This window comes from Lynx canadensis, chromosome C1 (assembly GCF_007474595.2).
Source record: "Lynx canadensis isolate LIC74 chromosome C1, mLynCan4.pri.v2, whole genome shotgun sequence".
NCBI classification, from domain to species: Eukaryota; Metazoa; Chordata; class Mammalia; order Carnivora; family Felidae; genus Lynx; species Lynx canadensis.
The window spans coordinates 15,096,241-15,124,126 of NC_044310.1; the positions used below are offsets into that span (position 1 = coordinate 15,096,241).

The 27,886-nt window shown below is 38.2% G+C and overlaps 1 protein-coding gene across 15 annotated transcripts in view; it reads right to left on the minus strand.

Moving 5' to 3' along the window:
- Window positions 1–27,886, minus strand: part of EIF4G3 (eukaryotic translation initiation factor 4 gamma 3) — a 317,793-nt gene that overhangs the window by 105,915 nt on the left and 183,992 nt on the right. For 13 of the 15 annotated variants that reach the window (XM_030323566.1, XM_030323569.1, XM_030323568.1 and 10 more), the window contains 4 exons: window positions 26,642–26,739; window positions 24,523–24,645; window positions 16,255–16,363; window positions 8,334–9,173 (listed from right to left, as the gene is read on the minus strand). In XM_030323566.1, coding sequence (XP_030179426.1) covers window positions 8,334–9,173; window positions 16,255–16,363; window positions 24,523–24,645; window positions 26,642–26,739 — 1,170 coding nt within the window. The remainder of the gene's footprint in view (window positions 1–8,333; window positions 9,174–16,254; window positions 16,364–24,522; window positions 24,646–26,641; window positions 26,740–27,886) is intronic. The other 2 variants (XM_030323563.1, XM_030323557.1) reach the window with 1 other exon arrangement.

Genomic DNA, 27,886 nt, shown 5'->3' on the forward strand with positions numbered 1-27,886 from the left:
AACCAATACACTTTACTGACAGTGTTGAGATTAACCAAATACACAAAAAGTAACATTCAGATCCTATGCATATATACTCAGAAAATTGCTACTATAACTAAGTACAAGATGATCTTGTAGTAAAAGTTAGACGCTTACAGTTTTGAAGTTTTGAAGTGACACTCAACATCCTCAAGGGCTTAAGCAGAGATAGGAAAAAGCAGTGGAAGGGCCAGATCTGTAGTTTAAAGAGATGACTGCTTGGCGGAGAATGAACCTGAACGGGGACAGAGCTGGAGCCAGGGACATGAGAGGTCCTAAGGCAGTGATAGAAGGAAAATTGAGAAGAGAGGACAAATTCGACAATCACATCAGGTAAAATCAGAGAACCTTGTTAAATGACTACACATGAAAGATGAGTAACTCAGGGAAGAAGTCCATCAACAGTGGCTTCAGGATCTCAGCTTAATTCAAGCCAGTGCCATGAACGGAGATAAAGGAACAGGTTTACGGAATAGGTTATTAGTTCAATAGCGGATGTGTTAAATCCAACATGGCTCTAGGGTTTCCAAATGGAGATATCTGGCAGGCAACAGGATACATAAGACAGAAGCTCAGAAGAGAAGCTGGGGATGGAAATGAAAATTTGGAAGCCATCTGCATATACCACTGGGAGCCATCTACCATCAGAGTAGATGAAATCACCCCCCAAGAACGTGTTGAACGATTAAGAGAATTAGAACATGACCCAAACATAAAGGAGTTTTTTTGGCTGATGGAACTGTTCTACATTTTGACTGTGGTAGTGATTACATGACTTTATGTGTCTCTCAAAATTCACAGAAATGAATGCTAAAAAGGAATGAAATTAACTGCAAAGAAATTATAGGCAATAAATCTAAAGGGAAAAAAAAGAGCAATGAGTAGTGTTACATGTGGTGAACATATCATAAAATAGCATGCTGGGAACAGAAAGCAGATGATGTTAGTTGAACAGTGAACAGAGAAACAGAAATGATATACTCTTCTTGGGAAGCCTGGATGAGAAGAGCAAGAGCGAGGTTAAATGACAGCAAAATGGACATGTAGGACTGAGGAAGGATTTGTAGTATGAGATGGACTTCAGCAGATTTAGAGAAAGAAGTCTGTGGAAAGGTAGTGAATACACATGAGACTGCAAGGGACAACTAACAGACTCCGATGAAGTTTGGGTAGAGACAGGTTGGTACCTCCAGCAGAAGTTTGAAAAAGGCATACTCAATGCACTCAGTACTCTAAAGAATGACATAAAGCCATCTATCTGCTGAGGGTGAGGAGGGTTGGGCTGAGTCCAGGATTTTATAAAAGGCAAGTCATAAAAGGAATGGCTGGGGACAGAGAGCACGGATTTGTAGATACATTCACAGTGGTATAATCTTGCCCAGTAGTACTCTGCCTACTGGAACTGAAGAATAGAGAGGATGGGGGTATAGCTAACTAATGTTTCTCAGAAAGAAAAGGGGGTAGGAAAACCACAAATTTTCATAAAAGGATAGCTCAGATAATCCTCCTCCTCCATCTCTGCTTAAATCTTGTACTCCTTGAAGCCTATAAGTCTGATTATGTTATTTATAAAAAAAATTTTTTTTAAAAAATTTTTTTTTTTCAACGTTTATTTATTTCTGGGACAGAGAGAGAGCATGAACGGGGGAGGGGCAGAGAGAGAGGGAGACACAGAATCGGAAACAGGCTCCAGGCTCCGAGCCATCAGCCCAGAGCCTGACGCGGGGCTCGAACTCACGGACCGCGAGATCGTGACCTGGCTGAAGTCGGACACTTAACCGACTGCGCCACCCAGGCGCCCCTATAAAAAAATTTTTAAGAGAGAGAAAGAACTCAAGCAGGGGAGAGGGGGCAAGGAGAAAGAGTGAGAAAGAGAGAGAGAACTAGAGGGTTTTAAGCAGGTTCCATGCTCACCTCGGAGCCTGATATGGGGCTCTTAACGACCCTGGGATCATGACCTGAGCCAAAATCAAGAGTCAAGTTGGATGCTCAACTGACTGAGCCACCCAGGCACCCCTGATCATGTTACTTAAATACTAAAACCTGCTGCCTCTCCAGCATTCCTTCCCCTGCTAGATTATTTTTATATCACCTAAAACATTTTAATGCATGGGGCAGGGCACCTCGCTGGCTTAGTCACTGCAGCATGTGATTCTTGATCTCAGAGTTGTGGGTTCCAGCCCCACACAGGGTGTAGAGATTACTTAAAAATAAAATCTTAAAGAAACAAAAAACAGAAACCACCCAACAACTTTCTGGCATATTACTAGGACAGAGATCTCTGGATTCCTCATTGATGAAGCCACAGTGCCCAGAACAATGACCTACTCATGGCAGACCCTCAGAAACTATTTGTGGCTGAAACAGGTGGGTTTCCACATCTCCCTCTGAACCTGGGTCACATGTATAAATGTAAAATCCTTAAATCCCAAAAAGGTTGAAAGAACGTTAGAGCAACAATAGTAAAGAATGTCAGAAAGAATAACAGAAATGTGAGATAAAGAAAGGCTTTAGTTGTAATTCTTCCTATGACCCTGAGAAATCCAACTTACCATTCAATGGCTTATTTTTTGTATAGGCAAAATAGGAATAATTTTATCCCAGGAATAACTGCTTAAATTGTAAGATTAATGCCAGAGAAAAGGCTTTTTGTAAACGTAAGAAAAGTAACATGACTTTATCATGATTGAAGCAAAATTACCAGGTACTGTTAATACAGCACTGATAAATGGAAAAAAGACATTTATTGATAAAAATGTATTTTGGACATTTTTTCTGCACTAGTACGGAAAATTCTGTCAAAGGTGTTAGAGGGGCACCTCATTACAGGGTGGCTCAGTCAGTTAAGTGTCCGACTTCAGCTCAGAGCATGATCTCATGAATCATGAGTTCAAGCCCCGCATCAGGCTCTCTGCTGACAGTCCGGAGCCTGCTTCGGATCCTCTGTCTCCCTCTCTCTCTGCCCCTCCCTCACTTGTTCTCTCTCTCTTTCTCTCAAAAATAAATATAAACACTAAAACAGTATTTTTAAAAAAAGATATTAGGAACACTTCCCAAGACAACTAACTGTGTGCGCAGTGAAGACTGGCGCTGGAAGAAGAAAAAGCTTTTAGCAAGATTAAGTTTTCTAGACACAGCTCTCTTTTGCCTGGCATCGAACAGAATTCCCCGACACTGTCTCGACTACCCTCTCTGGAAGCAGGTAAGCACAATGGTTTCTTTTGGGAGTAAATTAGTAAGTCTGGGGAAAAGTGGGCTAAATTCGGAACAAAGAATTCATGTCTATTCATGGAGATATGTATGACTAAGTTAACATCCAATAATGAAACTTTGAGACTCATGTTGCAAATAAATGAACTATTGTAAATAGTAGGGAAGTGTATGCTGCATGAAGATGAGGGATTGTACAAGGGGCTTGGCCAGAAGGCTTGGCGCTTGAGTCTGTTAGTACACTCCCCACTAGGGTGTCTGGGCTCATCCTGTAGCATATAAAACGAACTTGACCCAGCACCAGTACTTTCCAGGGAATGCTTAAGATTTCACTGTGGAGGGCAACAAGAAAGGAGGAATCACACGACAGAAATGTTTTCAGGCAGCTCTCTTTCAAATATTTTTATAAACAAGGTGGGGAAAGTCAATCCTTTTAATTTTCTTATCCCTAAGGATCGCTCAAACGCAAGCCTCCAAAAAAGGGAGCCAAAAGTCCTTGTTTTAAAGATTGCTCTACTGGATTTGATAGATAACATGGAATCAGGAACATGTAAGTCCGGTTCGTAAGGCTTCAGAACATATTTCTCTAGAGGAACACGAGAAATTAAATTATAAGGGTGTAGATTAAGAAAAGGCTGTGGGGGGGCGCCTGGGTGGCGCAGTCGGTTAAGCGTCCGACTTCAGCCAGGTCACGATCTCGCAGTCCGTGAGTTCGAGCCCCGCGTCAGGCTCTGGGCTGATGGCTCAGAGCCTGGAGCCTATTTCCGATTCTGTGTCTCCCTCTCTCTCTCTGCCCCTCCCCCGTTCATGCTCTGTCTCTCTCTGTCCCAAAAATAAACGTTGAAAAAAAAAAATTAAAAAAAAAAAAAAAAAGAAAGAAAAGGCTGTGGGACATCTAATCACTGGTGATTTGTTTTTGGCCCCCACAACTAAATATCCCAGGGATATTTCAAAATACTTCTCAGAGGGTGTAAACTGAGCAAAGGTTAGAATAAATTTCAAATTCCTTATTCCTGGTGCTGACCTTCAGATCATGGTTTTAAACATGAACCTTTTCGGCTTAGTCTACCCAAACTTTAAGGCTTTTATTTCCCTGGTTTTATGCTTACTTTGGTTTTATTTCTTAAAATACTGTGAATAGGGGCGCCTGGGTGGCTCAGCCAGTTGAGCGACCAACTCTTGGTTTCAGCTCGGGTCCTGGCCTCCCGGTTTCGTGGATTCGAGCCCTGCGTCAGGCTCTGTGCCAGTAGTGCAGAGCCTGCTTCAGATTCTCTCTCTTCCTCTTTCTCTGCCTGTCGCCCACTGGCACTGTCTCTGACTCTCATGCTCTCAGAATAAATAAACTTAAAAAAATATATAAAGTACGGTGACTATGTTCACAGATGACATTAAATCAAGGATTCTTATTAAAACATCTTCCCCCTAAATTAAAGTATGTTGCTTTTATACTGAAGTCAATCAAAACCGAAAGAGAAAATAGCAATGTCACTGGCTATATATGGATCAGTATTTTAGTAACACCTTCCAAAACATACAAATGTATCTCCATTTGAGAAACAAATCTCTCATCTTGAAATCTACACAACTGGAAACTGTCCCTCAACCTTAGCTGAGCTTACAAGAACGTAAGGGAAACTACTGGAAGCCACATAAACAAGGTCAGTTGCTGTTACGGCTGTAGCCACTATACTACTGGGGATGTGGGATGCTATGCCAGTCTCTATAATTAAGGGAGTTGACATTTTAACATTAATGGCAGAGAAGATCTTGGATCCCAGCAAAGTGAGGACCTAGAACTGAGACTCTCACAAAAATCCCTGACGTGCCTAACAGAGTGACAGCCTCTGTGAAAAGGTAGCTAAAACCATAAAAGAGAACAAAATATACCAGCGAACTGACACAGAGTACTGACACGGAAGGACATTTGGTCTCACCTAGGTGGAAAGGGACTCTTGTCATTCTGAAAAATAGTATCCACAGGGAATGCCTTCAGATTTTGCTTGGAATACGAAAGGAGATTTAGAAAATTAAACTCAGATTAAGGTGCAGCTAATGCTTTCCTCAAGACATGTGGTAAATAACGCAAACACAAAACAGCTTTGGGAGGACTTGCCCATGATGTACATACAGTAAAGTTGACCTGAAGAGGAATTCATAAAGCAGATTTATAAAATATATGAAGAAACAATGCACTATGAGCAAGAGCCAGAAGACACAATAAATTGGAAGATTAAAAACCTCCCTTGGCCAACGGAATTTCAAATAATAGTTTTATATCCAACAAGGTAATAAAAAAAACCTAATATTTTCAAAAGTGGAAAAGTTCATGTCACACAATATGCATGTTACATAGCACACGCATTCTGGAAACTATAGAGAAATGAATTCCTGGATGATGAGTGAGAAATGTTTTACCACAAGTTCTAAAACTTTCTTTTCTTATCCAACAAGTATACAGAAACCATAACAAAAATCCTAAGACTTTAAGAAATATCCAATTAATACAGATTTCTGTACATTTAATTATTGAAGTATTGTACAAACTAAGTAATCAAAAGTCTGGTCAATCTCTGAATCTTTTCAGAGGACACTGAACATAAACACAATTCTCATTTCACAGGGCGTGCTCTTCACCTAAGCATCCAATATTGCTGTGCTTTGCTCTAATCAGAAATAGGATCTAGAACAGTTGCAAGAAAATGTTTTCCAGCAGAAAAGGGACTATAGCCCTAATATCTGATGTCACTGCTTTAAGCAAGTATCTCTATTCCAACTACTGTGTATTTTTATGCATCACACTTGTCAAGAGCAAATGGGTTTTGAAGCCAGCTTTAAAGTGCTTCATCCTCAGGCAGACACAGTTAAGAACTGATCTCAAAAGTCAGTTACAAAAGACTGATATCCACATCAGATTGTTATGATTTCCTCATCTCTCAACATAAACAAGGTCCTAAATGGGTAAGTGCAAATAAGACTAATTATCAAGAACAGGACAACTTCAAGTGGATATATCTATAAGAATGATGATAATTTAAGGTTTTAATGTTAACTTTTGTGGCAATGACATTAAAAATATTTGTATAGGAATGAGAGGGCCAGGAATGTTTTTGGTAGCTTTATCATTTTAAAAATGCTAGAGTTACATGGGTTTTCCAGGTTCATTCACTTTGAATTCTGCCAAGTGTAAGAAATCAAAGGATATTATAGCACTTCTAGTTCTTTTACAATACATTTATATGCTAAAAAAATCATCGAACGAGAAAAATGCCAGGATGCTTTACTTCCTGACACCCAAAGTCTACCCTCACCCCTCACCATGCAGAAGACAGTTCTTTCTTTTCTACCTATCCTCTGGTTCACTGCTGAAGTATCTATTCTTTTACCAAGCTGCTAGTATTACTAACTCCAAGAGTAATTGCATTTCAAAAAAAAAGAACCATGATATGAAAATTAATTACCTAAAATCCGTTTGTCCATCTATATCTGAGGGCTGTCTTGCCACCTAACGAACATACTGCTTAAAAACAACAACAACAACATCAACAACAAAAACCAACGATGTCAGGAATGAGTAGAAGTATGAGTTTGGTGTGGGCTTTCTTTACTTATTTCAGGTCTCAGGTATGGTTTGTATCTCTGACTTTTATTCCCCAATGATTACTTTGTTTTTCTTTCTGTCATTTGTTTTGATGTTTTTACAACATTTGTCTTCAAGTAGCTTCTCCTGTGAGATAACAACTCACAGTTGGGTAAGTGAAAGGGAACAATTAAGGGTCAAACAAATTATTGTTTTCCAACAAACAAGTGTTCTTTGAGGGGCATTCACCTATACCCATCAAAACTTTTTTTTCATGAAGCCTAGGTCATCACCCCACCAAGGAAGAAGGTTCCTCAAACAGTGACGACACCGTGAACACAGATGCCAACGGAGGCCAGTCTGTTGAGGATACAGGTGATTTACAAACATTTACTCCTTGTCCCAGCTACCTTTCAGTGTTTGCTTTACCACTTTGGTCACTCTGTTGAACTAGATGTTCTACTGTTCCAAGGAACCGGACAACTCTCACACATTTATGAGGAAAACGCCTCAAGAAGTGAGCTGTGTGAGAAAGGTGTATCTTAAGAGGACTGGGTTTTTGATTAAGATTCCCTACCCATTACACAGCTCAAAACAGACAATAAATACCAAGGATGTTGATGACTAAAACCAAGGGCATTTCTAGATCAACTGCTGGGGGAGCACTCATTTCTCAAATTGTGTCATTTAACCTGAGAGGTACACCGGGAGTAAATCAGACTGCATGGGGCACTACTGCGCTAGATGGGCTATGTGGACTTGCTAAAAGCCATATTATTATGTCCTACTGACTCTAGCTGATAGGCCTCATGTAATGTTTTTATGATAATTGTAAAAATCCAGTGATTACTTTCTACGATCCTAGGTGATGCTACATTAAATAAGCAATTTTTAATTGGGAAGAATAAAATACGCTGATAATATAAGACTATAAAATTATAATGATAAAATTCGTATCATAGGAAAAAATGAAACCTTTAAAGGAAAAAATGAAGAGCATTAAATTTCCCTGCAAGTTAATCAGAGAGGACACTTTTATTTTTCAAAACTAGTTATAAACTTTGACATTCTGATTGCTGTTCTTCTAAATCCAAGATTAAGTTCTCTAAAGTTTAGGATTGATGGGGATTCAAAATGTTGAGAAGATAGGATTAGGAACTATAGGGTATGCTGGTTTTAATTGGTTTCCAAGCCCCAGAGCTGCACAATTAACCCCTGAGGACCTGATCCATAAGAACGAGGCAAAAAAACTCAAAACTCAAAACAAAAAAACACATGTACAGTGACATATACCTTGGAGGCATTTTGTATATTTGAAATTTCATTTGCATTTTAGACAATGGAGTGACTCTTTTGCAGGCTGCACTAAAAGCATAAACACACCATTGAAGAAATCAGACTACGAATTTCAGCATTCATTTGATGTTTCTGGAAGTCAAGGAAAGTAGCCAATTAAAAATAACACAAACACTGCTTCTTTTTCATGTTCAGCAAGCACAAAATAATTAATGACAGAATAGCTTACCTGGGCTGGGGCTCTTTCTTGAACTTAGGTTCTGAGAATCCACAATCTCTTCTGTTTGCCCGTCTGCTTCTACCTCTAGTTTGTTCTGAATCTCTTTTGCATCTTCACTAAGGCAAGTTCTCACACTCTCGTCCTCTTCTAAGACCCTAGGGACCGTGGTGGGAACACCAGCCATACTAACATTAGTGGCAGCAGCAGAAACACCGGCTGGTGTGGGAGGAGGAGGAGCTGGAGGAGTTGGAGGAGATGGAGAAAAGGAAGGAACTGTGGAAGGGGTAACGGGAGCTGGGACACATTCCACTTTCATTTCTTCTGGGGCATTTTCGAGAATCTCCAATTCAAGAGTCAATGGCAACACCTCCTGTTTTACTATTTCCACAATGCTCTCCGAGGCTGGTAATTTTTCACGAACTCCATTCATTTCATTAATTAGGTTAGTACTAGAAATCAGTGGAATATCATTAGGTGCTACACTACAAGATTTCTTGCATATATCATCATCAATTACATCTGTTGGTGATGGATCTGATGTCTCTGTGCAAGATGTGGGGCTAGGTACAGGAATTGCATCTTCTTTTGAGGAAGAGAGTTCACATCTGTCATCTACAGCAGTGGTGAATATTGGCTGGCTACTAAGAGCAGCAGAGGTGGGGGAAGCAATGGTACTTCGAGCAAGTGGAGAAACAGTGGTAGGTGATGGAGGCAGGGGAAGCTCTGGCATGGATTCTACCACAGTAGTCTCCAACGTCTGGCCTGCTTGTTCTTTCTTCTCTCCACTAAAGACTAGCCTAAGGACTGGGGAAGGAGACTTTAACACTGGATCTGGTTTTGGCTTCTCTTCTGGAGAAGAAAAAACAAAAAAGAGTTTAAGAATCAGAGATTATACTGTATTATCTTGGGCCAGTTCTTTTCATCTCTTACCCAAAATCATGGGCAAAAGAAGACACACCACAATATTAGACTTATTCTGCCACTCCAAAAACACGGTCATATTTTCTAGTTCTACCCAGTGTTACTTGGTCATCAATAAATATACAGTTTAATTTAGAGTAAAAGAAGGAATCAATTAATCAAATAATTATATCAAGAATGCAATGGAAAAGCTCATCAAAACAAGCTAAGCCATTACGGAAATGGGGATGAGGCTTTCTTTCAAACTAGAGACCTTCATTTCTACTGTATCTTGCTCCTTATGGAAGATTTTTCTACCAAGGATACACTATAGGGGCAGAACATCCAAAGGACAAATAACTGCAGATTAAATTATTATAGACTGCTATTTTTTTATTTTATACATTTCTGCATTTAGGAGAATTTTTGTAAAGAATGTATATTGTATAAAAAACTATGTTTTAAGAGAAGCCATCAGAGTATCATTTTTTAAAAAAGATTTTTAATGTTAATTTATTTTTAATAAAGACAGAGACAGAGCATGAGAGGGGAAGGGGCAGAGAGAGAGGGAGACACAGAATCTGAAACAGGCTCCAGGCTATGAGCTGTCATCACAGAGCCTGACGTGGGGCTTGAACTCACAGACTGCAAGATCATGACCTGAGCTGAAGTCAGACGCTCAACTGACTGAGCCACCCAGGAGCCCCTATCAAAGTATCATTTATTATCAATGTGATTTATTATCTATGAAATCTAAGTTCCTGAATATAAAAATTCATTTATAAATTAATTTTTTTGAAAGAAACATTTATATAACCAGAAATAATGTGAAAATATAAAAATGAAAACTTATCTTGTAAAAAGAATTCTTAAAGGAAATGCCAAAGTTAATATTCAGATAACCAAGTCCAATAAAAAAGAACATAATACATATGAAATATTTGAGAATATATAAATGTATCTGCATATAGAAGCAAGAGAGAGAGAGAGAGACTGATAGTCACAGAAAAGATACCAGAAACATGTAAGAAACTGTAATTCATGAACATTTCCATGTTCTAAACTTCCACGTAAACTGATAGGTGATTCACCCCTGGGAGGATGAAGCCAGAGAAGATTTAGGCTGGTTTCGAGCTGTGCTTCTAGAGAGTGATAAATAAAGATCAGAAAAACAGATACTTAGGAGTATGTTCCTCAAATGCAAACAAAAATTTTAAGAACTACTAAAAGACCATCTAAACTGAATTGAACTTTATTTTCTCCGCCAGAAATCTTTACCCATCAGTGGAAATGAGTCTCTACGATAAATTATTGTACTTAAGTAAATCTATCAAAGAAAATATGCTGTTAATCACAGAAGCACGTGGTAAATATTACCATTAAGTTGTTAAAGGCTAATTCATTCGATGCAACTACTTCTGCTGGCCTTAAAATTCATTTTAACTCCCGGGTGTAGAGATCAGTGATTCTTAAGTTGAACTCTAGGTATTTATTTAAGAGGAAAAATAAGATCGTTAGGCTCTCACTGTCAAATCCCTCAGACTTGGGGCACCTGGGTGGCTCAGTCAGTTAAGTGTCTGACTTTGGCTCAGGTCATGATCTTGCAGTTTGTGAGTTTGAGCCCCGCGTCAGGCTCTATGCTGCCAGCTCAGAGCCTGGAACCTGCTTCAGATTCGGTGTGTCTCTCTCTCTCTGCCCCTCCCCTGCTCATGCCCTGTCTCTCTCTGTCTCTCAATAATAAATAAACGTTAAAAAAACAAAACCAAATCCCTCACACTAAGTGGTCAGGGCAAGAGAAAAAAATATTTCCAAAAAAATTTGTCTATTATATGTATTACATGTGTGTGAAATAAATATAATAAATACACATTTATTAAAATATCACTCATCAAAATAATCATCAATTCACTGGAGTAACTGCTAGATGGTCACCCAGATTAAATTATAACACTGTGAAAGCACATCAGAATAATACCCTTTATGACCACTCAATGAAACCTAGCTGTAGCAAATTAAACAGTAAAATATAATTCTCACATTAATAATTTGGTAAGAGTATGTCAATTCTATTACTAATTTTGAAAAATAAAATTACTGAGACTAAAAACAAAAACAGAACTAGGACTGAAATTTCTATATACTCTTGAGAAAAATCTAAAATGAAGAAAATCAGAAGGGGTGCCTGGTTGGGTCAGTCAAGCATCTGACCAGCTCAGGTCATGAACTCGTGGTTCTTGAGTTTGAGCCCCGTCTGTGCTGACAGCTCAGAACCTGAAGCAGGCTTCAGGTTCTGTGTCTCCCTTGCTCTCTACCTCTCCTCCACTCACACTCTATCTGCCTCTCTCTCAAAAATAAAGATTGAAAAAAAAATTTTTTTTAATTAAAAAATGAAGAAAATTAGAAACAACTTATTTTGAGAGTTCCTCATTCTGATATAAAACTCCTTTGGGGCGCCTGGGTGGCTCAGTCGGTTAAGCGTCCGACTTCAGCTCAGGTCACGATCTCACGGTCCGTGAGTTCGAGCCCCGCGTCGGGCTCTGGGCTGATGGCTCAGAGCCTGGAGCCTGCTTCCGATTCTGTGTCTCCCTCTCTCTCTGCCCCTCCCCCGTTCATGCTCTGTCTCTCTCTGTCTCAAAAAAAATAAACGTTAAAAAAAAATTTAAAAAAAAAAAAAAAAACTCCTTTAATTCATTCAAATTTCAGTACGGAAAGCTGAAAAGTATACTACAGTAAATACAGAACACTGATTTTATCTAAGAACTTTTATCATTAAAAGTATGCTTTACAGAGCCATGATAGTTTGAAATCTAATATACTGCATTAAAAATATTTATATCATTTGGCCATCTTTAGGAAACTGAGAATTCCATTCTTAAAAATTTTTTTTAAAGAAATAATCATGCAAAAAAAAAAATAATAATCACGCAAGAGGGAGCAAAGACAGAGGTTTAGAATATATAAGTAGATTTATATTAACACTATAATAGCAACAAAGTAAGAGAGATAAATAGACTAAATGTCTAACATGAGGAATTTATTAAACAAATAATAGCCTGGGCCATATAATGGTAAAATTGTGTAATCATTTAAAATAGGCTTTAAGGGGTGCCTGGGTGGCTCAGTCCGTTAAGTATCCAACATTTGATTTCAGCTCAGGTCATGATCTCACGATTTGTGAGATGAAACCTTGTGCTGGGCTGACAGCACAGAGCCTGCTTGGGATTCTCTCTCACTCCCTCTCTCTCTCTCTCTGCCCCTCCTCCACTTGTGGGTGCAAGCACATGTGCTGTCTCTCTAAAAATGAATAAACATTTAAAAAAATTTTAAATAAATAATAAAATAGGTTTTTAAAAGAGTAATGATATGGAAAGCTGTTTATAATAAAAGATATGTTTTTTGACAAAGCAGGGCACAAAACTGTATGTAGAGCATAAGCCTAATTTGGTAATTTAAAAATACATATACTACTAACATATGCATATGCACGTGGGAAAGTCTCTACGTATCCATAGTTTCTACAATGAATGCAATGGAACCAACTGCGTAGACAGGTGCCTTTTGGTTGTCATGAGCCTCACATGACTGAGAAGGTACTACTATCATTTAATGGGCAGAGACCAGGAATGGTAAGCGTTCTGCAATTTGAGGGACAGTCTCACGTGACAGTGAACAGTCCTGTCCTAAACTCCAGGGGAGCCCCAATTCAACTACATTACTAGAAATGGTTGAATTACAACAGAGTATCATTCACTGAATACCTACTCTATACTAAGTGCTTTCAAAAGGCACTAAAACTAAGACTAAGGCACAAAAACTTGTATTTGTATTTCACTATTCATACCATATCCTCCATACACTGGACTGAATGTATGGTATCATCAACACCAACTGATGATATTAACTCAATCTTCAATGGTTTTCCTTCTACAAACCAAGGTGAGGTCTTCCCTGTGTCTTTATATCTTTATAAAGCACCAAACAAATGGGAAATGTCACAATTTGGCGTTCATGTAACCATGTCAGCTATTCATATCAAAACCTCTGAGAAACCAGAAGTTTAATAATGGTACTGAACATTTACTAAGTACTCAACAGTAGGAACTGGGTCAAATACCATATATACATAGTGTCCTTTAATTCCTACAACCACCGCTGGGGTAGAAAGTATTATGTTCCTATTTTACAGATTGGGAAATGGAGTGTTCTACAGATTGTCATACTGTCATAGATCTGTCATGCCAGAGTCATGTAACTGGCCAGCGCTGCAACTTGAAAATGATTCCAATCCCATATTTTTCCAATTGAGGAAAAAGAAAAAGGTTTATGGAAAAAGGAGTATTTAGGTGAATCAAGCTGGTACGAGAGTTTGGGGCTAACATGAGATTCTGTTACCCGATGTACACCCACAATAATGACATTTTCATTGAGAGAAAAACCAAACTGACTGCAGAATGCAGAATCTATTATTTCTTAAAGTAACCTAGCAACCTTTGAAAACAGCACATTTTTGCATCCTACTTTAATTTCAAAAGGAGCCTATAGTTAAGAAGAAAACTAAAAAAATTTTTAACTATAAAAAAATTCTCTGAAAATTGGTGAGCCCTTTCTAGTGTTATTTGACTACATACGTTTGGTTTAAAAATTACTCTGAAAACTATTCTAAATATCGGCAAGCTATAGGTACAATCAGAAATGGAAAATTATAATTAACTCAGGTTTCTGGAAAATAATAGGTACTAAGAAGGAGATGGCAATAGTCCCTCCCCCAAAGAGTTATTTATAAATATTACAAAATACACTTAAAATTCAAGTTTTTCTTTCCATCAAGGTAAAATAAAACATTTTCAATCCACTCATATTTATATCAAACATCAATCTGAAATGTTTACTTTTCAAAGGTCCACTAAACATAAAGAACCAAGAGGAAACCAATACTTCTGCATTCTTCCTTATGGAAATCAAGACCTAAATATGACAAAGTGAAGGTGTTTTATATTCTAAAAATTGTAGCAGGGCAGAGCTATCATCATTAAGACATCTTATGAATTCTTTGTATCGTGGCCTAGCTGAAGTTTGCATAGAGGATAGGTAGGGTTTGAGGCCTTATGTGATGGTTAAGTATTCAATATACTTAGCATAATTCTAACTAGCAAAGGGATTATAACTCTGCAAAACTAATAAAGTTTTGAAGACAATACCCTGAAAATTCTTTTCTACTTAGATTAAAAACATTCTGATTCTTGACTCAAAAACGCTCTATCATTGGAGAAAGAAAGTGGTCTTCCATAATACCTACAAAGTGCATTCCTGAAAGGTGAATGGCTTTCATATTAAAAAATTTAACTCTTGGGGCGCCTGGGTGGCGCAGTCGGTTAAGCGTCCGACTTCAGGTCAGGTCACGATCTCGCGGTCCGTGAGTTCGAGCCCCGCGTCGGGCTCTGGGCTGATGGCTCAGAGCCTGGAGCCTGTTTCCGATTCTGTGTCTCCCTCTCTCTCTGCCCCTCCCCCGTTCATGCTCTGTCTCTCTCTGTCTCAAAAATAAATAAACGTTAAAAAAAAAAAATTAAAAAAAAAAAAATTAACTCTAAGCATGCATGAGTCTATCTCTGAACACTGCCAGAAGACGTATCTGACAGTACAACTTTTAGAAGCATGCCAGGTTGGGGTTTGATACCTATTTTTTCGTTTAAAACAATCTTATAAAACAAATAAAATATAGGACACGTTTCTGTTCGAGTTTACTAGGTTCCTTAATACTAAAGAGAAAATACATCCTATTATCTTTGTATGCTGTAGAAAACATTGAAATCAAACAGAAGTTTCTAAGTATGATTAACTTGCAGTCCAGTAAAAAATCAATTACATTCAATACCATCCGTAGGTTATGTGCCAATTCCCAAGTACCTTTTAAAGAGTAATTTTTTAGAAAGTACATTTAGTAACAGCCAGCTAACAAGGGAGGAAGGAGTAATTCAAAAAATTAGAAATCACTTATGCTTTCCACTCATTCTTAGAAGAAGTCAGAAACATGATCAAAGCATGCTCAGTATCACTTGCTTTCCCTTATGCCTGACGACAGACAATTGTTCCCCAATTTTGGTTAAGGTCAACCTAAATCCAACTTAGCAAGCAAGACAGACAGACTGTGATATCTCATTTTCTGACATGAAACTTCCCTAGAGTTTTCTATTTATAATCCAAAAGGCAATGTGTACACTTATTTCAACCAACGTTTTACACTTCATGTTCAAGGTAAATAGGAGTAGGGACCCTGGTTTAATTGTGATCCATAGTATAATGACTCATCAAGACCAAATACTATACATGATGGAAATGGAGCTAGGATAAACTGAGTGCTACAGAACTGAGGCTACAGAGCCAAATTTCTAAGAAATATTTCATGTTTTTAAAAATAGCAAGATACAGGGGGGCCCGGGTGGCTCAGTCGGTTAAGCGGCCGACTTCGGCTCAGGTCATGATCTCGCGGTCCGTGAGTTCGAGCCCCACGTTGGGCTCTGTGCTGACAGCTCAGAGCCTGGAGCCTGTTTCAGATTCTGTGTCTCCCTCTCTCTGACCCTCCCCCATTCATGCTTTGTCTCTCTCTGTCTTAAAAATAAATAAACGTTAAAAAAATTTTTTTTTTTAAAATAGCAAGATACAAAAGAACATGTTAAATATATTAATAAAACGGTGTTATTCTTACAAAGCAATATATACTTTGATTCATTTCCCCAACATTGTTTTCCCTAAACACACACACACACACACACACACACACACACCCAGAACAGCTTCAGGCAACCAAGTTTTGACCTATAAATAAATAGATAGTGAGGCATTAATAAAATACAGGAAAAAATTTTACTTATCAACCCTACTTTACCTTCCTAGAGGTAGAACACTTTGATTTTCCATCTCAAAGTTTTGTTTAGTATCTAAATAAGCTTCAGATGTTCTGCTCATACCCTTAAACGCTGAGGGGAATGTAATTAAAATTAAAAAGGAGGGAAGAAAACAGTTATACACAAACCTTGCTTCTGGTCGCTAGCTGCAGTGACAGGGGTGCTGGCAGCAAGATGAGTGCTCTCCACAGTCCCATAAACCAGAGGGCTGTGCTCAGGGACCTGGCTGGACAGCTGCTGGGATTTGAAGTACAAAAAAGGGTGATAATGAGCGTGCGAACATAAAAACTAGCAACATGGAACCCAAGCAAGTAGGGAAGACAGAGTGGGGCAGGAGATCACAAAATTAGAAGGAAAAAAACAAAAAGAAAAGAAAAAAAGCAAGGAAAAAAAAATACATAGGCCAGTTTAATAATTCAAAAAGTACAGAAAACAGGAAGAAAAGGAAAGAGGCAGCAGGAAAGGGGAAGGAAAAGAGATGATTACTATTAACCACAGCAAGAGAAGAAAGCACAGAAATCATTAGTATAAATGCATTCTCCAGGGTTCCATCTAAGAAGGAACTTTTTTCCACCTAACAACAGACATCACATCTAAAAGGTAATTTAACCTCTCCCAGTCAAAGACCAAAGGGATCTGGTCAACTTCACTTACAAACTACCTAGCAAAGTGGTTCATCTGACCAAAGCTGGACAAACAAAATATGATGTTTTAAAACCAGTCACTGATTCAAGAAAACAATACTGAAGAGTGATTTTTGCCATTTGTCTATATAATCACACGGGTGAAATGCATCTTCATCTAAGGCATTTTCACTTTAAAATGTCTTTAGATTCTGGGTGAAGGACAGTTATCTTTTCAGAGTCAGAAATCTAGGTAAAAGATCTGTTTTTCAGAGCTAAAAGGAAACTCTTCATTTTCACTCAACCACTTCACTGGAATCAAAAGTGACCATCAAAATCCTAGCAGAATAGGTTGAAAAAGTTGCAGCCATCGTTCAACGTAAAGGGAACAAAATGACAAAAGAAAGGACAAGGAACACTCATTCTACATCACCTTCCAGGCAGGTATTTGTTCTGGATTTGAGGGTTACACAAAAGCCACAAAACAAAGCAGTGTGTCTCCTCAGAAATCTAAGGTCATTTTTTTTTTGGATAGCTATGATCTCCTACAATGAATTCTATCAGAGCTATCAGAGCAGAGTCCCTGCACAATTCTGATTTTCTGTGTGTGCATGCATGTGTGTGTTTTAGATGCGAGGGAAAATTAAGGTATGAATGAATATGGGGTGGGTAGGGCCAGTTAAAAAAGTGAGAGTCAGGGGCGCCTGGGTGGCGCAGTCGGTTAAGCGTCCGACTTCAGCCAGGTCACGATCTCGCGCTCCGTGAGTTCGAGCCCCGCGTCAGGCTCTGGGCTGATGGCTCGGAGCCTGGAGCCTGCTTCCGATTCTGTGTCTCCCTCTCTCTCTGCCCCTCGCCCGTTCATGCTCTGTCTCTCTCTGTCCCAAAAATAAATAAACGTTGAAAAAAAAAAATTTAAAAAAAAAAAAAGTGAGAGTCAATAAACAATATTTTCAAATTTGTAAGTCTCATTTAGCACAGGAAACTAATATTAAAAAATCCGTTCAGATACATACCATTTATCACGTCATTTAAGTAACAATGCTTTCAGAATGAACATGCAATTTATGTTTGATTTTATCTGGACTGTACAGAATAACAGACAGGAATGCAGAAAATACTATTATTTTACCTATTCATTAGATCATGAGAGTGCTCATCATATTCTACAATTATTTCTAAATGAAGACTACTAAAATTATATTTTCATATACAAAAAAATGAAGTCAGTTACTGTTTTCACTTTGAATCATGAATAAATGAAAAGTACTGCCATGATTACTCTACTCTGAATCCTTAGTACTGGTGGGAAAAAAAGCTGTTATTAAAATTCAAAAATTAGGACCACTTCAGAGCTATAAATGAAAATACAGGCTCAGTTCAATTCTAAGGCTGAAAATAGCTCTAGAACAAAGGAAAGAGTCTACGTCAGTCAGCATTTATTAAACAGGAAAGAAAGACTTGTAAATTTTACCATTTATCTAAAAGGAAGAAAGTATTAACTCCAGTTACCTAGGAACTTAGGTAGACAGAATGACATCTATACATGAGACGAAATGTTTAAGACAGTAAAAGCTACTGATATCTATAAATCTGTACTGATCAGAATTTTTCAAGCTCAGATTAAAATATCTGCAATCATATGAAAGAGATAACTGCACAGATATTTTTAAATTAAAGTCCTAGGAAGATTTTATATATATGCATTTATAAGAAAGCACTGAGGTAAACCTGTTGGTTAAATCACAGTTCCAAATCCTAGTATCCAGTACATGGTTATAGAACCACAAAGTGCTAGGAAAGAACCTCTTGGGTTTCCTCAGCTGTAAAATGCAAAACAACTGAATAAAGATTAAGTCTTTTCACTTTTAACATTCTCTAAGGCTCTGAAAGCATCAAGAAAATAAAATTCACATCAATATAATTCAATACGCTCACCTTGTTTTAGATTAATTTTAATTAAGGATAATCTTAAATTTTAGCTTAACATCTAATTTCATATTTTTTCCTCATGAAATACATACAAAAAAGTCCTGACTTGAGTCTTGACTAATTAGCCTAAGGGACAGACATACCCCCTCTTCCCCTATTCCTCACACCCCGGAAGGTGGGGAGGCTTTGCCTCAGGTTAATCTTCCAAGAGGGGTCTTGCAAGCGTCTTTTCTTTTTTTTAAAAATGCTGGGGCACCTGAGCAGCTCAGTCGGTTAAGCAACCAACTTCAGCCTAGGTCACGATCTCTCGGTGAGTTTGAGCTCCGTGTCTGTCTCTATGCTGACAGCTCAGAGCTTGGAGCCTGCTTCAGACCCTGATGGAAACAGACCTGATGAAATCAACAGCCCTGCTCTATAATTCTAAATAGGACCCTCTGGCTGTCCATGTACAAATTCATTTTAAGCAAGACAATAGCTTATCCCTCGCCACTAAGAGTCACTGTTCATTGTGACATCTCATTCAAAACTTCTGGGAGAATCCACCTTAACCTAGATATCTGTTTAAAGTTTAAAACATTTTCCACACCACTGAAAAATACTGTTGATTTTCTTTTTCTTCACGTAATCTACGCCTAACGTGGGGTTCAAACTTAACAACCCTGAGATCAAGAGTCGTATGCCCTATGTACTGAGCCAGCCAGGCAACCTGAAAAGTACTATTTTTAAGTCAAAAGAGACTACTAATGAGAAATTAATTTATTAAAGATGAAGAACAATGTGATTTAATTCAATGACCACTATCTTTATTGAAGACAATATTAAAAAAAAAAAACATACCTATATGCTTCAGGGTAGACTAATGATGTAAACTCACTAGAGCTTACAACAGAGTCGTCAAAATGACATTTTGAAAGATAAGACTGGTTTGTTTACATTATGTGGTAATCTTCAAATTCTTCGTGCAGGAACTTACCCACTTAGTGTATAGATTACTTATATTATTGTCTGAGCTTTAGAATCCAACTTAACTATTATTAACACTATAAAACTAACAAATGGTTAGAATTTAAGGTTTCTAGTTATCAAGTTTGTAAGAAGCTCTTCAGAAGACTGAATGACTTTGTAATTTTCACAAATAGCAGGGAAGGCTGTGTCTTTCCTAAAATACATTATCAATCACTAGTCTCCAACATTTCTCTGTCCCTATACTTTGGCATAGGACTCTCTCCCAAGTTATAACAATGCTTCACTATAAGAGTAATTCTTAAAACAGGAAAAAGAACAAAGGTAGTAGGGAGAGAAAGAAAGGTATATAAAGTAGTTCATTAACAAAATTAAGTGATTTTGAGACATCACCCCAGCCTTTGGAAGCAGACAATTTGGGGAGCCTTGCCTATACAGCATCATGTATTTATATTTACCCTATAGAGTCCCATAAAAACTTTCAGGCATCTAGCACTTTTTGTTTTTTTTGAGAGAGACAGAGGGGGGTGGGGAGGGAGGGAGGGAGGGAGGGAGGGAGGGAGGGAGGGAGGGAGAGAGAGAGAGAGAGAGGGAGAGAGAGGGAGATACACAGTCCAAAGCAGGCTCTAGGCTCTGAGCTGTCAGCACAGAGCCCGATGTGGGGCTTGAGCCCATAAGCGGTGAGATCATGACCTGAGCTGAGGTCGGACACTTAACTGATTAAGCCATCCAGGCGCCCCTCTAGCATTTCTTAATACAGAAATGTTCCTTGTGCCTTATTGCTATCAACAAGAGAGATGTAGCTGAGAGATTGTGATGCTGAGGGAAAGTAACAAAAATATTCCTTCTTTCCCACTTTAAAACATTTTTTAATTTTAATTTTTTAATTTTTTAGTGTATGTTTACCTTTGAGAGAGAGACAGAGTGCAAGCAGGGGAGGGATAGAGAGGAAAACACAGAATGTGAAGCAGGCTCCAGGCTCCAAGCTGTCAGCACAGAGCCCGATATGGAGCTTGAACCCAAAGACCATGAGATCATGACCTAATCTAAAGTCAGACGCTCATCTGAATAAGCCACCCCAGCGCCCCTAATGTTTATTTTTGAGAGACAGAAAACATGAGCAGGGGAGGGGCGGGGGGGGGGGCGGGAGAGACAGAGGATCTAAAGCGGGTTGTATGCTGATAGCAGAGAGTCCAATGTGGGACTTGAACTCATGAACCTGAACTCTGAGATCATGATGTGAGCCAAAGTCTGAAGCTTAACCAAGTGAGCCCACCCAGGTGCCCCTCCCACCTTAACATTTAAAAGCTGAAAGGGAACTCTGGAATTACTTAGTACAATCCCTCATTTCATTGATGAGAAAAGCAGGGGTTAAAAGGACTTAACAACATTGTGATCTAAGGTCATAAATCTAAGTGACAGAGTGGTGACGTGGAGCAAGTGTCCTAGCAGCCTCTATGAGCTCTACCCACACACCTAGGCCTGTGTACTGTGATCACCTGCAGGGGCACACATATATACACACCTAGATTTTTTATGTTTTTGAGATATAAAATCTTCAGGAGTTATTCCACAGATCATTTTAAAACTAAGGAAGCAGGGCAATTTCAAATTCAATCTACTATTTACGGTAAAAACAGTAGCAGCAAAAACCTGTTTCTCCTCTCCATTCTCCTTGCATAAACCTAATACAGTTTCTCTAAATTAACTTTCTTCTTTTGAATGCCTGCCAAAATGAAACTCATTATCCCCCTCTTCAGATACCCTGATATATACTCCATGCTATAGTTTACTATAAATCCAGGTATCTAAGCTTGAAGAGCCACCTCTGACTGTTCCCTCTTACACGTAGGGGAACCATGCATCCCGTTTAACTGGACAGTACTGGCTCATGCCTGTTTCCCCATCAAAATGATCCACAGCATCCCCATTCATTCTAAAACTGCCCCAATTTAGATGATAAATTATAAGGTCATTCTTTCTGTAATCTTTACTTAGTAACCAATTGCTACATATTTCTCTAAGAGGTTTCCTCTCCCTTCAACTAACTCCCTCATTTATCACCTGAAATGGTAATAACCTCCTTTTGTCTAATTTCCCATCTCCACATGCCACCCTTTTGTACATACTGTCCCTCTGCCTTGAATATCCTTCTCTCTCTTTTCATGTTGTGAACATCAATCTGGGAACTCAGACCAAATGTCATCTCTGCTGTGAAGCCTTCCCAGACGCTTCCAGTCCTTTTCTGCTCCTCCAGAAATATCAAAAACTGCAATACTAATAATACGTGGTGTGCACTGAACACTCACTATGCCCTGAGCTGAAGCAACGTTTAAATATTTTCTCTCATTTAATCTTATCGTACCTATATACGATAGGTTTTATTTTCTACATTGTTAAAAGTGGAAACTAAGCCTCTGGAAAATTAAGCAATTTGGCTAACGTTACAAAATTAAGTAGTGGAACTGGGACTTGAAACCAAGTATGTCTGGTTCTGAGCTACAGCTTTTAAATCCCTTCCCTGTACTATCTTACCGGCACTACCATTAACAGGTTTCCGGGATCCAACACATTTGAGCCTGTGCTGCAATCCTGCCCCACTTGGTCACATCTGTGCCTTCATAATTCTCTGTACACACTTCACAGGAGGACCGGTAATACATATGTTAGTAAGTGTCCTCTGCCTCACTTAAAAAGACTGGGATGACCTCAAGGGATAGGGAAAGACTTTGCTATTCATAGCACCTGCAACTGTGGCTCAAAGCAGATACACTGTAAGGTCAAAAGCAATAGAGTACTTACTATTCAGTCATAAATTCTCATGCAGAGGATTGTCTCATCTGCAGTCTTAGTAACTAGAGTATGGTTCAGGATCTATCTAGAATTAGACCACAGTTGCAAACTAGCAATCATTAGGCTAAGCCTAATGGATTTTCTTAGGCTGGCACAGTGCTATGTGTTAGAATTAGCCACCAACATTTAAAATAGGCAATTTTTTACATAAAGATTTTTAGCTTCTTTTGAAACACTGGATCAACATTTTTACCCAATATAACAGACGGGAAGTAGTAAATGACTCCTTTAACAAGAGATGTTCTCTCCTACATTATGGGCACCACTATGAATTTCCAAAAGTGAAGCCAAGAGTCAGCTGCCATCATCATGCTTATGTGGTTGTTCTTGAGATATTTTCCCCTTTAGTACATATGTCTCTGGTAAAAAGGTATGTGTTCATTCCATGAACTTGGAAAGACAAGAGATTAATAAATGTGGTTTTAAGTGTAATTACCTAATAAAATAAACTGATGCCTCATGACAATAGGATGCATCAAAAAGTATTACCAATTATAATTACTGATTGATGGCCTTTACAAATTAAAAGTGGACATTTAATGTCCTTTATGTTTACACAAATAAATATACTTGTATTTAGGCCTGTGGTCCCTGATGAAAAATTAAAAAAACAAAACAAAACAAAAAACGGACTTCTGTAGCCAAAGGTAACCACAAGAGGGTAGGATATCAAGCTTGGTAAGATTAAGAAAATCAAAACACAGGGAATTAAAATGCAAAAAAATATATTAGCACATGTCCAAGTTGAGAACTGAACACAAGTCAACCAAAGGTTGTCAGGTATATAGCTTGAAAATGATGATGTTTTAATTAACGTGGGGAAAAATACAGACCAAAATTTAACTGTCCTCATCAACCAATTCCAAGTTTTTCTGTAGTATGCCCCTACATAACTAAGTATATAAGTATATAACTTAAATAAGCATGTAAATGTTACCTCTCCCATGTTCACTTCTAGGGAAGAAATTAAATAAATTCACAAATCTTTAAGAGACTCTAAACTCAGTCATGTATTTGTGACACCAATTTTTAAAAACGTTTTTAACAACTTTTTTAAACTATGTTACTAAAATCAAGTCAATGGTCTAGCATTCTGAAATGATAGTTAATTATCCATGTATCACATATTTATAAACTGGGCCCTGAAGAATACCTCACCATCAAACCACAAATGAGGGAAGCAAGCAGACCCCACAACTCCTTAATAATTTTCATTCTATCTGTTTTCTATGCTGAGCTCGCAGTTTAGGTATTTTGAAGCTTCGAAAATCTCTTAACTCCTCTCCATGGTTTATCAAAATTTAAAGTGACCAAGTGATGAAATCAAAATATTGGCAAATTCACGAAATTCCAGCCTCTACTACAGTTTATTAAACTCCAGCTTCTCCTGGAATGTCTTGATTTCTAAAAGCAAGAAAGTGAACTTTTTGAAGACCATGATAACTACATTCTGTAACAGGAACAAGATGGTGCTTAACTGGTAGAATTTCCTAATAACCCATGTAAATAATTAAAGAAGACAACCTCCAATCAAAAAGCCTATTTGTGTGTCCTAAAAGGTAAGAGGTATGCCTAAGATACATCTACATATGCTCTGAATTACATAGGCATTGCCCCAAACAATACTGTTAAATAACAATGTTTAAATTTTCAACCTCAAAAGTTCTCATGAACATAGTGTACAGCATTTAATTTCTAGGGCTCCATATTGAAACATGAAATACACATTTATTGAAGAGGTTTCCATAGGAACTGCAACTCCTTTTGGTATCATGCAATAGCTCAATAGGAAGAGTGGCAAAAGCTATGCTCTGAATGTGGAAACAATACACAGAAATGTTACCAATAAAAATCTGAAGTTATAACAATTTGTAAAGTGAAAGAACATGTCTGTTTAGACATCATTTGAGGTTCTGAGACAACTGATGGACATGAAAAGTCAGAAAGTAGCCACAGAAAAAAGAGGAGTCCGGCAGAGGTTAGTGAACAAATACACAGCATCATCCCTCACTGCTGACTCCGTCTTACCTGAGGAGGAGTAGGTGTGGAAGTGGGTCTCCCTATGGGTGGGGTAGGATTTCTGCTGCCACCTCCAGACATAATCTCCTCTGTTATGTCTTTCCCTCCCTGGTTTGGATCCCGAATTCTTATCTATAAGGTCAGAATAAGATGGCATATTTAGAGATGGGTATCTGTACAGTACATTTATAGGCATACGATGTATTAAAGGTAAAACCTGGGCAACCTATAAATATCAAAGTTGATAATCACCACATCTGACTTTATTTCAGTCACAGAACCATATGGGGTCATTCAAAGAAATTTGGGACATTAGTTCTGACTTGAACAAATTAGAGTAACAAGCTAAAAAGAGATCCAATTCGCTGAATTTCTAGGTCAAAAAGGCCAAGTATTAACACTTGTCTTATAAGCACTGCCAAATTGACTGATTTTATGTACAATAATTAACATAAAATTCATAAGTAAAATCGTTTTAAAATACATCTTACTCTGTAGAACGAAGTTTTAAGGGTCATAAATGGTTCCTTAACAAAATGAAAAATGTACATATCCTAGTAATTAGAAATAGGAGTTTATGTTGCAGATACACTTACATATGCATGTAAGAATGCTAACTGTAACAGAGGCTTTTTGAGCAAAGGCATAGAAACAATCTCAAGGCTAATCAAGAACACAGTAATTAAAAAATTATGCTACATCCTTACAATTAAATACCAAACAGACAGTAGACAGAATGAAATAAATCCACATGTACTGAGATGGAATGATCATCAAGAGGTACTGGTAGGTGAAAAGAAGCAAGATGCAGAACAATGTACGTGGTTCTCTTACTTTTTTAAAGGCTACCTATGCTCACCGATATCAGTGGAGATGGTGCTATAAAGGAGAGGGAGCCCCAGGATCTAGGCCTTCCAACCTGTGATGTTGCTGAGACCTAAAGGCCCTCTTTGCTATCCTCACCTCCAGAGAGCAGCCAAGGTAGCCCTGGCTTCATAGAAACAGCAAAGAATTCATTACTAAAACCACCTGGATCTGGAAGCTGCTTTGGGAGTTTTTCAGTAAGATTCCTAGTATCAGCTATGTTTTCAGGTAAAGAAACTTGTTTCTACTACAGTTTTAAATATTGCTTCTAATTCATTTGTTCTATTTTCTTCTACAGTAGCATCTATTATGTCTTTCATTTTCATTCTCTTCTTTATTAATGTTTGTGCATCCTGAACGTTCTGAAGCAAGTCCAACATCTACCATGATGTTTTAACATTTCCAAAGCATACTTTCTCAACTGTAGTGTCTGGCAACACTGGCATGTGCTGTTTATTGTGATGTGTGCACAAGAAACATGTGTCTGATAAGAAAAGAACCAAGTTTTGAGTTTTATTAATTTTTACCGAGAGCACTGTCAAGAATATTGACTAGATGTAAAAAAAAAAAAAAATTTAAAGAAGATGTATTGACTATGATGATATCCCTCCCACCTATCTTATCTTCGTGAATTCCATTTTGCGTGTCCTAATAGGTAAAAGATTGCGAGCCACTCTTCTACAGGATGTCCTACAACCTGAATTTTATATTACTGCATTCTAATTTGCTTGAGTCTGCCTTACTAGACAGATACAAAGCCCCCGTAACCTCTTTAAAATAATTAAAATACATTTTCTAAATTCTGCTGTTTCAAAAAAGAAATCTATTCCAACAGGGAGGATTTTTATTGTTGTCATTAATACTTTGCTCAGTTCTCTTCTGCTGATTTCCTGTGGTCAGTTCATATTTGAATGTAGAACTGAACAGGACAAAGTTCAAGGATAATAATCAGTATGTGAAAACTGAGCTCAAACTTCTCCCACTTAGCAAGGTCTTAGCAGACAAACCCTCCCAGTTTCTGAAGAAGGCATGTTGTCATCTGGCATACCTAGTTTAGTGCATGCTGAAAATGATATTAAGCAAATGTTACTTTCTAGTATGTGTCCATACAAATCCTCTGGTCTAGTGGTAAGGACATAAGGGAAGAACAAAAAATGCAGTCATTTGTGAACTGAGATGAATGACTACAGCTGTGGGTAAACTTACTTGACAAATGAGTGTACATTCCATTTTAAAACAGGAAAAATTAAGAAGTATCTCTTACGGTTTTTTTCTCTCTCTTGGCTGGAGGGGGCTGCTGCTGCGTAGGCACTATGATTGGTGCTGACTGATACACTGGCTGACTTGGGTAAAAAGGCGTTCCTAAAGAATTAGAAAAAAATGAGAGGAAGCATTCAGTTATTTTGTCAACCACTGTAAGACTACTAATGGCACTGTGTCTCCAAACAAGCAGTTAAAAAAAAAAAAAGTAACAAACAAAAACATTCCTCTTAATCATCTCTATCCACTAGCTCCCCTCTCTCTACTAAAGTGATCATGGAATGATTCCAAACACTGATCTTTTTGTCAGCATCCAATATGGAAACAACTAAATAACCAACTCCTGCAGATTGCCATCAGAGTTACCTTTCAAAAAACTAATCAAACTATAGCACTGCTTTTAAAAATCTATTCTGGGGGCCCACCCATTCCCTGCAATGAGATTCTTAAACAAGGGTTTCTATGAATATGTTTTGTGTGTGGGTTTAGTCAGAGGCAAGAGAATATATCTGATCATCTTGTGGATTGGGAATGGTTTAATTCTTCTCCCTACTGACAGAGAACCACTGTTAGGCTTTTTTCTGCTCCAACAGCAGGACATTTGCTAAGCCTTGATGGTGGCTCCCTGTGACAGTGGTTCTATGTCAAATGGCACTGAGAGGTCAACTAAGATTCACTAAAGTAGAATTCACTGACGACCATGACAAAAGTTACACGGGTACTGGTGAGGGGGATGCCTCCTGATTAGGGTGGGTCCAATAGTGAATGAGATGGAAATGAAGATAGTTCAGCATAGGTAACTCCTTTTCTTTTTTTCTTAAAAAAAAATTTTTTTTTTAATCTTTATTTATTTTGAGAGACAGAGTGTGAACAGGGGAGGAGCTGAGGGGAGGGAGACACAGAATCAGAAGCAGGCTCCAGGCCCTGAGCTGTCAGCACAGAGCCCGACGCGGGGCTCGAACCCAAGAGCCATGAGATCATGACCTGAGCCGAAGTCGGGCGCTCAACCAACTGAGCCACCCAGGCACCCCAGGTAACTCCTTTTCTTAAAAGTTGTGCTATAATTAAGAGAAGCAAAAAAATGTTTGTTTGTTTTTTTCCCCTTAAGGACATGAATGAAATCATACACCTATATGCTGAAAGGACTAATCCAGCAGATGGGGAGAAAGAAAATAATAATGTCGGAAGGGGAGAAAAGAACAGCTGGAGAAGGAGCCTTAAATGTGTAAATGCTGCAATCTACTGCTCA